At 39.0% G+C, this 13997-nt stretch overlaps 1 protein-coding gene across 1 annotated transcript; it reads right to left on the bottom strand.

Annotated features, from left to right (window-relative positions):
* Positions 1 to 330: 330 nt before the first annotated feature.
* Positions 331 to 12585, bottom strand: LOC140206084 (regulator of G-protein signaling 4-like). Its single transcript, XM_072274214.1, has 5 exons — positions 12453 to 12585; positions 11430 to 11537; positions 9655 to 9716; positions 3092 to 3258; positions 331 to 1942 (listed from the first exon to the last, which is right to left on the bottom strand). The coding sequence occupies exons 1-5, from the start codon at positions 12494 to 12496 to the stop codon at positions 1706 to 1708; spliced, it is 618 nt and encodes a 205-aa protein (XP_072130315.1). The 5' UTR covers positions 12497 to 12585; the 3' UTR covers positions 331 to 1705.
* Positions 12586 to 13997: the final 1412 nt, after the last annotated feature.

Raw genomic sequence — 13997 nt, 5'->3', positions numbered from 1 at the left:
GAAATCCCTTGGCTGCACATTTTTGCTTGCGGACTAGTGTAACACCACCTCTGGTGCACAGCCCTATCTGGGTACTTAGCTTGCCTGGAAGTTGCAATAGAAGTCACAGAAAAATCACAGTTGCTTCTCAACTGCCCACCCCCAGATTTGAATAAGATTTGGATTCCAAAGCCCCCTTTTCAAGGCTGGGTAATCTTATCCCCCAAAAAATATTAGCACTTTCAGGGAAGGAGTAGAGATAGTTTGAACACAGTTAAAATTCACCTCTATCAATGAATGATTTTTTTTAACTGACATGTTAGTTAAAATAATAACCATTTCAAGTTGCAATTTAATATGAAACATAATTTATTTAAGTATTCATAACAAAAGGAAATTCCACACACACCATAAATTAATCAATAATAATAGAATAAATACTCTTTTGACTATGGCCTAACTTTCTGTTTCGCTGTTCTGTTGATTACCAGATATTCACCCCAATGCAGCCTGCCAGGGTAACTCAAACACAGAATGCAACAATACTGAATGTAATGCATATAAAAATAATTACACTTTCTTGTTATTCTTGGTGTACAATAAATTATTTTCTGATACCATCAAATTGAATAATTGACTGCTATAGACACAGATATATTCTTCACAGATGTACAAAACAATTCAGGTTTTTATTTCCATAAACCATTCTCCTCCCCCATCAGGGATTTTATCTTGTTTAATAGAGCATGATGCAGAAAGTTCAGGCTTCAGGAATGAATACTGTTGTCACTTGGTTGCTTTCAAACTAGCACAAGAGTGACTTCTGTACCGATCACATCATGTCATTTATTTTTTTGTCAGAAAGGATCAGCCATATGTTGTCAAAATGTAAGGCATGCAATCCATCTATTTTAATATTGAATATATCTTGGAGCCAATGGCATTTTACAGTACTTTGATCATGCACTTGAAGGTGTTCTTGAAATAGTTTCATGAAAAGCTACAGACCACATGCTGAACCCACCCACAAAAATTGACAAGATAGAAAGCTCCATAGATTCCAACCGGCAAATGTGAATGAATACTGATTTGTCTAGTAGACATTTCACAGCTCCAGTAACCTGGCGTCCATCCTGAACTCTGGCATTATCTGCATGGAGTTTGCATATTCTCCTTGCAACCAGTTGGATCTCTCTTGGATGCTCTGCTTTCGTCTTACAACCAAAAGACATGCAGATTGATAGGTTAATTGGTCACTGTAAATTTTGCTGAGCATTTTTGGTGAATAGTTGGAAAATCAAGGAGAGAATTGAGAGGGAGTAACTAACAGGGAGTGAAATGGATGAGTGGGACATGAGGATGCTCTGAAATGAGAAGAGCTGAATGATCTCAGGTGTAATGAGGAAATACAACATACAAGAAAGATGAGGAATACCAATGTCCATGAGAACAGTCTTTGACTAATTACAGTCCAGGTAACAATGAAAGGCACAGCACAGCTTTTCAACACAAGTATAATACAACTACATTAGAAAAATGAAATTTTGCTCGAATTGTACAAAAAAAGTGACCTTCATTCTGAGGGGTTAAAGTGCAGCTTTTGATCAAATTTAATTACGATAACTTTCACCAACAACAGTAAATTTGTAGGCTTTAGATTAAGTTATCCAAGGAATATTTCAACACCATCATCACATAAATAGTAACTCTGGTATTTCCAGGCGCACTAAGAACGTAAGCGCTGGGGATCAGAGCAGAAGGGGGTTTGTTCTCTGCATTTGGGTTGGGTTCTGGCCTGAGCCTGGCTCAGTAAATCCAAGTAGATCTTTGACTTAAGAAATCTGGGATAAGAGTCCTTCGCCATCAAGGCATAGATCTTGCTTTGTGCTTCATCAAAGCAAGAGGATGTTGGCTCCAGAATATTTTTCTTTGTCTTTTCTCTGATCTCAGATTCCAAATTCACCTAGAAGTTCAAGAAGAAAGATTTAGTTGATGCAAAATTATGTGCTCTACCTTGTTATATGGAGTGAGAAAATATTTTCGATGGGATATTCTGATATTATAATTCAAAGAAACATTTGAGCATTATAAAAGTAATTGGTGTAGTATTTTTAAAAAGATAGTGAAAAATTAAAAGAACATTATATGTTGTGAAATATGGCTCATTATTCATCTTTAATTATGATTTATCCAGCATGATTTTAATTATAATTGAAGGGTCAACATTCTATGGAATTAATAAGTGCCTGTGTGATACATGTGGCATTATATCACCTCTAGTACCAGGAATTAGGATCAAAGGCACCTTAATGTCTATAGTGTTCATCTGTTCATCCGCTGTTTTTTATCTGTAATCCTGTATGTAATGGGTTTGCTTCACTCCAACCCAGTTGCCTCCAGGCATAAATATGTGCAGCAATTTACACTAAAGTGGCATCTTCCATAAAAAGAACACACAAAGATGCTTGGATACTTGGAATGGAAAGTGAGAACAACTGAAATGAGAAAACTGAATTGAATCTGAATATTGTCCGGATATTTGAGACAGATTCAAGCTACATGAGATGCACAATTAGAAGAATTAGAAGAAAGAATATTTTCCATCCACTTGGAATTTACAGTGTTAACATTCCTCAACAACGAAAGTAAAGGAAAAATTACAAATTTTTCCTCTTGTATTCGAATCGTCACAATTTATGACAGAGCTAGCACACCCATGCTTCCCTGATAGTGCTAGTGTTAGAATAATATTTTTCAATGAAATATTAAACTGAGGGGAGATCTAATATAAATTACCCTTTAGTGTGGGTAAGTTATAAAAGAATTTAAGGGGAGTTGATGAGACTGTAAGGGAGGGCATGTTGTGGCAGTATAGCGGAATTAAAGAGGGAAACGGGACCAATGGGATACCTCCCCTGGAGCTAATATGACTCAAGTGGCCTCCTTCTGTGTTGTAACATCCCTTAAGCATAGAAGGATATTCACTCTATCGAGTCCATGCCACTCCATTCAACATCTACCCCCCGTGTTTCCTTTGATTTAAAAGCCCGTCACCACTGAAATTAAAATTTCTCCATCACTGAATTACTTTTTGCTTTGTTTGCAGACTTACTTCACTGGGAGCATCAACTGCAACATATTCATCAAAAATCTTCTTTGCCTTTAAGGCCAGTTTTGTAGCTGACTTGTTCCTTCGGTATGCCTCACACTCCAACCAGAACTTGATATTCTCCTCGCTGAATTCGGATTGCAGAAATTCAGAAAATATGACCAGGCCACCTGTGGGCAAAGAGAATGGCATGACTTGCGTACTAACAGAAACTACCAGGCAACACAGCAGCAGCTGACAGAAATTACTGACAAGGATATAATCAGACCGAAGCTTCGTGTTTTGCCTCAATTTCTTACTTCCTTTATTTTCTGTGGAGTTATTTTAGAAGAATTAATTCTTTAGTTTTTCTGTGCACATCAATCATTACCACACATTAGAGAACAAAGGATGTCAGGCCAACCTCTAAAAACAGCAAGCGTTAAAGAGCCCTACGGTCAAAGGTCAGAGAAGTAAGTCCTTCAGCTCTCTGAGTCTATGCCAACCTCAAGTGACTTTTTACATCAATCCATCACTAATCTTGTTTTATTCTCCATGCATCCAATGGTTGGAAAGGCTATGGAGCACTATAGTCTAGGTGAGGGTCAATGGGACTAGACAGGATAATAGTTCAGCACAGACTAGATGGGCTGAAGGTCCTGTTTTTGTGCTGTAGTGCTCTATGACTCTATCTTATTAACTGCCCCAGATTCCAGTACTTACTTAGGGACAATCTACAACAGGCAAATTCCTGTCGCTGGCTTTGGGATGTGGGTGGAAACGGAAGCCTCTGTAGGGAAGTCAAAGGGAGAAGGTGCAAATAGCACACAGACAGGTCTCGAGGACCATACTGAACCGCGTTTGCCAGCATTGTCGGGCAGCAGCTGCATTGCCACATTGCCTCTTGCCAATGACAAATTTCACTGTACATATGATAAATAAATCTGGAGTCTGCAACGGTAGGAAAAAGGCTCGTTTTGCATCACAAGTTGTCAAGTGCACCTACTTACTGGCAGGGTCACCAATGTAACTGCCTCGAGGTTTGAAAGACAAGAGGGAACAGAATAAAGCAATGCTGAATTGTGGCACAGTTCCCTGAAGCGCAAAGCTACTGCAATGTGATCTTTCATTCACATGCTCTTCAGACTCGTATGTTTTGAATGAATGAGGATGCTCTTCAATTGAATGACGGGGAATTAGTGGGAAAGTGCACCAGCCTCTGATACTCATTTCTACTCCAGAAAGCTCCCTGAAAAATTGTCCAAACGTGAGTAAAACATTTGTTGACACAGAATCACTAGTAAGGGTCCCTGGCAATGACCATACTTCTGGGTGAATCATTGGGAATCAAAGCACGCCATCTGTGAGTGACAGAGAAACTCCGGAAGGTCGTGAATCTGGGTGCAAAGTAACATCCACCATATGGCCCTAGATGACCGGGGACAGCTGACAACACAAATAAGCATCCTGCTTCCAGGACGGCTGAGCTGACTGCCTACACGTACTTCCAGCAGGAGCATGGGAAGGTCTCCCAGTGGCACTGGGGCTCCATGAGTCTTGCAACAAGTCAGATTAAGCACTGTGTCCCATCTCCTGCAATTCCTCAGGGAAGGGAGCCACTGCCATTACTTCACTTGAAGCCACAGCTGCAATTTATCATCATTACAGCATGGAACATCAAGGAATTTAAAGGACCTTCATGAGATTTGTTTAACAAATCTTTTTTGTTATTGGTGAAGAAAAGCCCATCACTGTTAATATCACATGTTTATGGTGGCACAATGCAATTTTCACCCTTTTCTAACAAATTTTAAAAGTTTTAAGTAGTTTTTTTTTGGAAGGTAGAGATCTTTTAAGTTCTGCCAGAGGCTCACTGCATGGATATACCTTAAAGTACCAACAAGGACAGTACAAGTAGGTCCAAAATGGCTCAGGGCCGTCATCAAATCTTGGCTCTCCCAATTAAAATGCAGGGATACAAAAAACGTTATTCACGACCACTCGCAAAATAGGTGCATGTGAAAAATAGCCAATCACTGTCTAGGGATTGATGAGAACACCTTAAGATGAGAACCTATAAAATAAACCTGCTTTCGGGCAACAAATGTCACCTGAGAATATGCAGTATGTGTCCTTGGAAACAGATGCCTTTATTTATATTCATTGCCTTCAGTTTATGAAGTACACAGAGAGAATCATTCATTCTGGAGATTAATTGTTATCAGGGAGATAGGGCCACTGCCAAATGTAGTAATAACAGAAGTAAACATATTTGTACAATGATAAATGAACAACAGGATTCTCTGTCTTGAGTTTCATTGGCTCAAGGCAGACTTTGTTGTTCATCTTCATGAGTTATAAAAATTGACCTCATTTATCAACTGCCTATTTTATAAGATTTAAAATGTTTTTCAATGAAACAGCAGGAATGTGATAGAAAATGCAGATGTGTCTCATGGTCTTTGTCATGAACTTAGATGCACATCAGTTTCTCAAAAAGTCATTTTGATTCATTTTCCACAACTCTGGCAGAATTTTTATTCATGTCCCTCACCAACTGGGTCACTAACTAGGCTAGGTCCATTCGCCCTGGAGTGAAGTAGGTTAAGAGGGGAAAGTGGAAGCATGTAAACGTATAAGGGGAAGGTAGGGAAGACTGCAGGAAGCTATTCCCCATGTCAGATGTACAGAGATAAATCTGGAAGGCAAAGGTTTAATTAAGGGGGAAGATATTTAGGGAATCTGTAGGGGCCCTTTCTCACTCAGAAAGTGGTGACTATGTGGAATACACTGAGTAATAGAACACAATACTCAATTCAGAGGCGCAAAGGGACTTGGGAGAACCTAGTGCATGGTTTCCTAATGTTAACTTGCAAGCTAAGATGGTAGCAAGGAATGCAATGCGGCCATTCATTTCAAGAGGATTAGAATATAAACACAAGGATGCAATACTGAAGCTCTGTAAGGTGTTGATATTGAGAACAGTTTGGGTCCTATATCTAAGGAAGGATGTTCTGGCATTGGAGAGTGTCCAGAGGAGGTTTACAAGATTGACTCTGAAATGAACGGGATAATGTATGAGGAACTCTGGCCCTGTACTCATGGAAGTTTAGAAGAATGGTGGAGGGGGTGGGTCGTGGTTGATATAATTGAAACCGACTGAATATTGAAAGGCCTAGATAGCATGGATATGGACATGGAGAGGATGTATTCTGTAGAGGAGGAGTCTGGGACCAGAGGCCACAGCTTCACAATAGAAGGATGTTCCTTTAGAACAGAAATGAGAAGGAATTTCTTTAGCTAGAGGTTGGTGAATCTGTGGATCTAATTGCCACAGATAGCAATGGAGGCCAGACTCAATGGGCTCAATGGCCTAATTCTGCTCCTGTGTCTTATGGGCTACTTGAGAGAGTGGTGGAAGCAAAGTTGCTGGCAGCATTTAAGAAGTATCTGGAGGAAGATCGAATTGTCTATGCCTTGAAGACTACAAACTAGGTCTATGAAAATGGTATTAACATGGATGCCTGCCCACTATTTGGTAGGACTATGATAGCCTGTTCCCATTCTGTATGAATCTATGACTACCTTCATATTTATCTCATGAATCTCAGTGACATGAATCCATAACCCCTGTAATTATCTTGATACTCAAATAACACTCAGTAAACCTCATAACATTACTCAATTAAGCCAGTGGGTGCCTCAATACCTTATTGTTGCCAAATCACAGCGCCCTTCAATTCTGTCCAATAAAGATTTTGTGGCAGGACATTAAAGCATGCAGACATTGTCAAGAGGTTCTGTTGTTCAGACCAAACATCAGAATGGGGAACAAATGTGATCTAAGTGAGTTTGACTGTGTAATGATTGTTAGTGCCATACAGGGTGGCTCGACTATCTCAGAAAATGCCAATTTCCTGGGATTTTCATACTCAACTGCCTCTAGAGTTGACAGAGAAATGGTATGAAATACAGGAAAACATCCAATGCCCAACAGTTCTGTGGGTGAAAATGTCTTGTTACTGAGAGAGGTCAGAGGACAATGGCCAGACTGGTTCAAGCGGACAGGAAGGGAACAGTAACTCAAGCAACCACATGATACAACAGTGGTGTGCAAAAAAGCATCTCTGAACACCCAACACATAGAACCTTGAGGCAGCAGAAGACCTTGAACATATACTCAGTGGCCACTTCATTAGCTACAGGGGTACTTAATAAAGTGGCTACTGAATTTATATCCCCATCAGAAAACGGAACCATAAGAACTATGAACTATGTTCAACAAAGAAGATCAAGGAAAACATTCAATCACAAACTGAAGCATACAAATGTTAAAAGCTAGTGGTAGACCAGAGGGCTAAGAATTTTTCAGGAACCAGCAGCTAATGAATGGGGAAAAAAATGATCAGGGAAGTAAATGTGCAAGTTATATCAAAACATGCACGTAAATATAAAAAGAAAGAGTGTAACCAAGGTATATGCAGAATAGTTAGTGGCTGAGAGTGGGGAATTTAAAAAGGGAAGTAAGGAAATAGCAACTAATATTCTAATACTTTGCATAGGTACCCCTCATGAAGGAGAATGCTGCGAACACCTCAGAGATAGTAGTGAAAGTTAAGCATTAAACCAAAACTGCACTTGATAAATCTCTGAAATAAGAACAGAAATTGATGGAAACATACAGTGGGTCAGGCAGCATCTTTGGAGAGCGAAGAAGAATTAACAGTGTAGGCCGTGGGCCCATTATCAGAGGCTTTTCAGCCACTCTGATGAAGGAGGTTTCCCAACTGAAACTTCATCTCTGCTTCGCTTTCCGCAGATGCTGCCCGAGCTGCAGAGGATTTTCAGCATTTTCTGGATCACAGATGGATGAGTTTTCAATATGAGGCAGCACAGGTGTTGGCATAATAGCGTTACAGTGCCAGTGACCCAGGTTCAATATCACTGCACTCTATATGGAGTGGGTACATTCTCCCTGTGACTGTGTGGATTTCCTCCCACATTCGAAAGATGTACAGATGTAGGTTAATTGGACACCTGGGAGTAATTGAGTAATTGGGAAGGGCTTGTAGAGCTGAAAGTGACTGTTACCATGCCATATCTCTAAGACAGAGGAGGCAATAACTTATAACAATCCCTATCACAAGTGACAAAGTACTGGAAAATTAATGGCACTAATTTTCGACAAGTTTTCAGCACTTAATGTTCTGCAACCAAGTAGCTGCAGAGATAGCAAAGTTACTGTTTGAAGATTTTTATAACTCGTTGAGTTTCAGAAGGTTGTCTGTAGCTTGGAAAATTATGGAAGTGATCCCTTACTTCAGAAAGGAACGAAACAAAAAGCAGAAAACTATAGGCCACTTAGCATAACATCTGTTATTGTAAAGACGCTGAAGTTTATATTCAAGGAAGAAAGGGCTAATCATTTAAACCAATCAATATAATTTTATGAAAAATATTGGGGAAAAAGTGTTAACATGGATGAGCACTTGCTATCACAGTGAAGCGAATGAGCGGGAATAAACCGGCCTTTTTCAGACCGGAGACCATAATTAGTAGGTTCAAAGCTTTGTCCTCAAATATTAACTATCTCTATTAGTAACGAAGGAAGAGACATGGTATAAACTACCAAGTTTACTGATGATGGAAAAATAGGTTGGAGAATATATTTGGATATTGATTGAGTGACGGGAGCAAAAACTTGCTAAATGAAGTTTAATGCAGGAAGATATAGGGCTTATTGTTGGCAGGAGAAATCAAAAGACACACTATTATCTAAATGGAACAAGATTCTAAAAGTCAGAAGTACAGAGGGTTTTAGGTATTCTTGTCAACGTTGCACAGAAGGTTAGCAGGTGGGTGTACTGATTAGTTAGTCAAATAGCATATTAGACTTTATTGGTGGGAAAAAAAGTAGTGTTACAAATGTACAGGGTATTGTTGAGGCTGTCTCTGGAGAACTATATACAGTTTTAATTCAATTATTTAAGAAAGAACATTCTAGCATTGTGGGGAGTCCAGAAAAAATTCATTGGGCTATTTCCTCGAATGTGACGGCTGTCCCGTCACGAAAGGGTATAACACCTCGTGCTGTGGAGCTTGGAGGAATGAGAGGTGACCTTATTAAAACGTCTTATCCCCTAAGGGTGCCTGGTAGTAGAAATGTCAAGATCTGTCCATATTTCTGAAATTCTCTGCTCTTTAGTCTGTGGAGACCAGGTTACTGCAGGTATATGAAGAGAATGTATATAAATTTAGAAATATTTGGGCATTGTGGGCAATGGGGATCTAACAACAAAGAGGATGAAAGATTTGGGGCAGAGAGGCACAATCGTGTTGAATAGTAGAGCCGGATTGAGGATTCGGATAGCATTCCCATGTTGTATACATCTTTGTGTGTCCAAGTCATCTTAAAATGTACCAGCTGTCATTCTGAACTATATGAATGCTTTAGATATCTGCACATTCAAGATCCTTGTTGCAGTAACTCCCATTTGTAACAATACAGAATGTATCACTAGATTTTGTTATCAGATAATATAAAGTACATGTTACTGGGTGACATATTTTTTAAAGTTACCACTTACTTTTGTGAGTTATCAGTCTTTGCAAAGATTCACTCCATTCTTTGACCTCATCCCAACTGAGTCTATGCAAAAACACAGAAATAGACAATTAGAGACAAAATCCTTTCACACCTTGGAAATACACAAAGATTATGTGCAATAAATTATTGCAGGTGATAAGGTACTGTAAACAAAATGTAAATCCTGCATCAATATAACATATTAAAACACCTCATTAACAGGGCTCTTTGAGAATTAACGTTTACTTATTGCTCAGACCAGTGTCAGAGTGAATGTCACTTCATATACAGTAGATCCCTATCCTAGTGTTATATTATCAAATAATCAGTGAGATTCAGAAACACAGAACTGGAAATAATTTTACCATGTAGACATTGGCAATGACATCTAGTTTTCATGTGATGATCTGTCAAGTACCCCAGACTTGCAATGGGAATCAGTGCACAAATCAATGGTCAGTAAAGCTTGTGATTAAATACCAAATAGGTCCATGTTGTTAGAAGGTGACAGTTGCTCAGGCTGAGGCTAGATTTTGCCCTAGTGTTTTATCATTGACTGATTGTCCCTGGTTGAGAATTGCGCAGAATAGAGTGATAATAAGAAAAACCAATTTAAAAGTAATGGTGGAAGGCATGCAGGTTTCTGCCCACTGTTTAAATTCCATGCCCTCTCCATCCAAATGCTGTTCTGTTGTAAAAAGAATTGGCAAAACATTAAGTTGGAAGCAATTCTTGTATTCACAGAAAATAATTAGAAACACTCAGGAAGTCAGGCACCATTTGCAGAAAGAAAAACAAGTCTTTGACCCAAACCATAAATTTTGTTTTTTTTCATAAATGCTGGTTGACCTGCTGTGTGTTTCTTTTGTTGTTTCAATTAGTCATTAGCATCCAGCAACAGAGCTACACTTAAAAAGTATTTCAGTAGTCAAGTGCTTCAAGATATTTTATGGCTTCGAAATGTGCCATAAAAATGCCAGCCATTCATTCTTCTGAAACTTGTTTTTTTTTGCATTACTTATTTTAACTTAACTATTTAATAGACAGATATAAACTTACCATAATTCAGTTCTCCCTAAATTTATTTACCATGTATTTCATTGTACTGCTGTTGTAAAATTAGCAAATTTCACGATATTTGCCAGTGATATTAAACCTGATTCTGATTCTGAATAGAGCGAGAGCAGGCGACAGGTTGTCCAAGACAAACTTTTCTTTCATTTGGTTAAAAGAACAGTAAGCAATGTAACTTCAGGCCCAATACAATGAGTTTGTGTTCCAGTGAGCTCAGAAACTTTTGACATCTTCTTAGATGGGAGGAGCGGAACAGAATAAAATCTGCACACCCTCCCACAAAACTCACTCTCAGATCACTCATTTTCCCTTTTTTTTCTTATTTACTTTTGCTCTACATAAGTAAACTAAATCTGCTTTGTCTTCGAATGTAAACCTTTCCTGCCTCTGTTGATTTGTGAATTACAAGGGTTTCTAACTGAGTTGAGATGCGGCTGAACTTGAGAGTTGGTTAAAAGATATCTGAGGATGGCATCAAGATGGAAGCATTAGTGAGCCCAAATGCTTTGCTTATCTTCAGACACCTGAAAACCAATGGGAACTTGCAATACCTACTTAATAACTGGGAAATGAGGCATTAGCAAACACGTACACATGGGCTAACTTCATTCTCACCACAGCTATAGTATGTACCTCCTGACGAGGAACAGTGCAAAGCAGAACATTGCAGGTTGTCCAAAAGGGTTTCAAGGGGAAATTTACCTGTGAGCTACACCTGCCTTCTCCTTCTTGATGGGCACTGAGCCATGATCTGCCGATGCATCTGGCTTTGACAACAGGAAGCCAAGGCGATGTTTCATATCCTTTGCGCTGTGAGGAATCAACACAAACGTGATTAAGGAACAGAACAAATGCTATTTTCAAAGCAATAGCTATAGCTCCAAAACCTTACTACAGTGAAATATTACCCAAGATTGTGACAAAACTATATTGACTGATTGTTTACACCTAGCATAGGTGCAAATGCTGACAATAACAAATAGAATAACTACTATTTTATTTAAACAGTAGCTCTTTTGCAAAATAGTCCACCATGAGATAAATATTGTATATAGTTTGCAGCTTCCTTTTGGACAGTGGCAGTCCTGTATCAGGTGGAAATAGCTCTAAGTACTGGAACAAAAATAAATGATCAAGGGAGAGACAGATTTGCCATAGTCCTGCTATTGACAAGTCAGGACTAAGACACAAAAATAGCAAACAATTTGGTGCTAATCATTGCTTTTATATCACTGAATTTATTCAGTTATTTCAATTCTTCTGAAGAGCATTCGTTTAAGAAATTAAGCCTGTCATTGTGGGAAAGGATCAATAAGTGTGTAGATCACTGCTGTTTAAGATACACTGAGGAAACACAGCAACAGCATATGTCATTAGGAAAGGGAGAAAGGCTTTTTCACTTCGAATTCTCTTTCTAAATTCAAATTTTTACGGAGAATTGAAGGAAGCTGAGAACCAACTACATCTCAGTATTGTTCAAATCCATTCAGCTTTTGTGTCTGTCTCGCACAACAAAAAATCAGCACACCATCCAATAATTCACATTTAAATACCACAAAGACTTCCATTCCTTTTCATTAAGACCTGATCACCAGATCGTCTACTCTAAAAAATACGTGAACATTTTACTCCTGCAAACTGTATTGTATTAAACAAAACTTGAAGTGAACATTTCTAGAGATATATGCAAAAATAAATTAGAACCCCATATATTTAAAGACCTACCTTTTGAGACAAGTTGCAGGCAGGGCAGCTAGTCCTTTACACATGTTGATAGCAAGCAGTCTCCGTTGACTAGAATCAGTTCACTTTGACTTAGTAATGCTAAGGCTTCTGATCCAGCTCTCTGCAGAGACAAGCCTTTTATATGCTGTGTTTGACGTACAGGGGCCAAGAACTCACCAATGGCAGTTCCTGCAGTAAACTGGTAGTGATGACGATCAACTGCCAAAATCAACAGTCAGACCCACACAATGTCTTAAGCAGCCATAATTTGTTTTTTTCTTACCAGAAATTGCAAACCTACATTGTGAATCAAACACTGTGTTAATTTCTGGGTATTCCCCTGCATTGATTTGCATATTTCCAGGCTCTGAAGTTCAAACAACATGGAAATAAAAAGTAAATTGCTATTAGCTGTGTTTTTTCCTTATTTATCACACCAAGCAATTCCTTTCAGGGATCTGATTCAGTAACTAAAACATTTCTTAATGTCATCTCTGTTAATCTATTTCCTATGTACCGAGCTATCCAATACCATGCAGGAGCAAAGACTTTTGTAAAAGATATTTTTAGTCATAGTCATACTTTATTGATCCCGGGGGAAATTGGTTTTCATTACAGTTGCACCATAAATAATTAAATAGTAATAAAACCATAAATCGTTCAATAGTAATATGTAAATTATGCCAGGAAATAAGTCCAGGACCAGCCTATTGGCTCAGGGTGTCTGACCCTCCAAGGGAGGGGTTGTAAAGTTTGATGGCCACAGGCAGGAATGACTTCCTATGACACTCAGTGTTGGCATCTCGGTGGAATGAGTCTCTGGCTGAATGTACTCCTGTGCCCAACCAGTACATTATGTAGTGGATGGGAGGCATTGTCCAAGATGGCATGCAACTCGGACAGCATCCTCTTTTCAGACACCACCGTCAGAGAGTCCAGTTCCATCCCCACAACATCACAGGCCTTACGAATGAGTGTGTTGATTCTGTGGTGTCTGCTACCCTCAGCCTGCTGCCCCAGCACACAACAGCAAACATGATTGCACTGGCCACCACAGACTCGTAGAACATCCTCAGCATCGTCCGGCAGATGTTAAAGGACCTCAGTCTCCTCAGGAAATAGGGATATTTTTATATTTTATGTTATATTATGTGGTGTACACAGATCATTTAGAGCTCGAGGCAATTCATTTTGGCAAATGATGTGTTTGAATGAGATAAAGCACATTTCACATTTCTCTCAACCATCGGTCAATCGGGGCAGCTGCTTATTTTGGACAACTCTTAAAGAAACAAAACTAATCAAGAAAATAGCTGGGATTCCCTCCATTTATTTGGGACACTATGCCTCTTAATTGGGACAGGAAGCTGTTGCCAAACAATTTCAAACTAATGTCAGTTGCGTGTACTTGAGTGGTTGTTAGACACTACACCGTGCTTAGAGTGAACAGTTTTTAAATGGCATCAGTTGCATGTATTTGTGTTCAAACAGCAGTGATTTTTGTCACTGATAGTTGGCGAGAAGTAAGCAGTAAGGCAATTCGGA

Source organism: Mobula birostris, chromosome 12 (genome assembly GCF_030028105.1).
Source record: "Mobula birostris isolate sMobBir1 chromosome 12, sMobBir1.hap1, whole genome shotgun sequence".
Taxonomy (NCBI): Eukaryota; Metazoa; Chordata; class Chondrichthyes; order Myliobatiformes; family Myliobatidae; genus Mobula; species Mobula birostris.
Note: the sequence above shows the minus strand (reverse complement) of the source record. Positions and strands in the feature narration are given on the sequence as shown.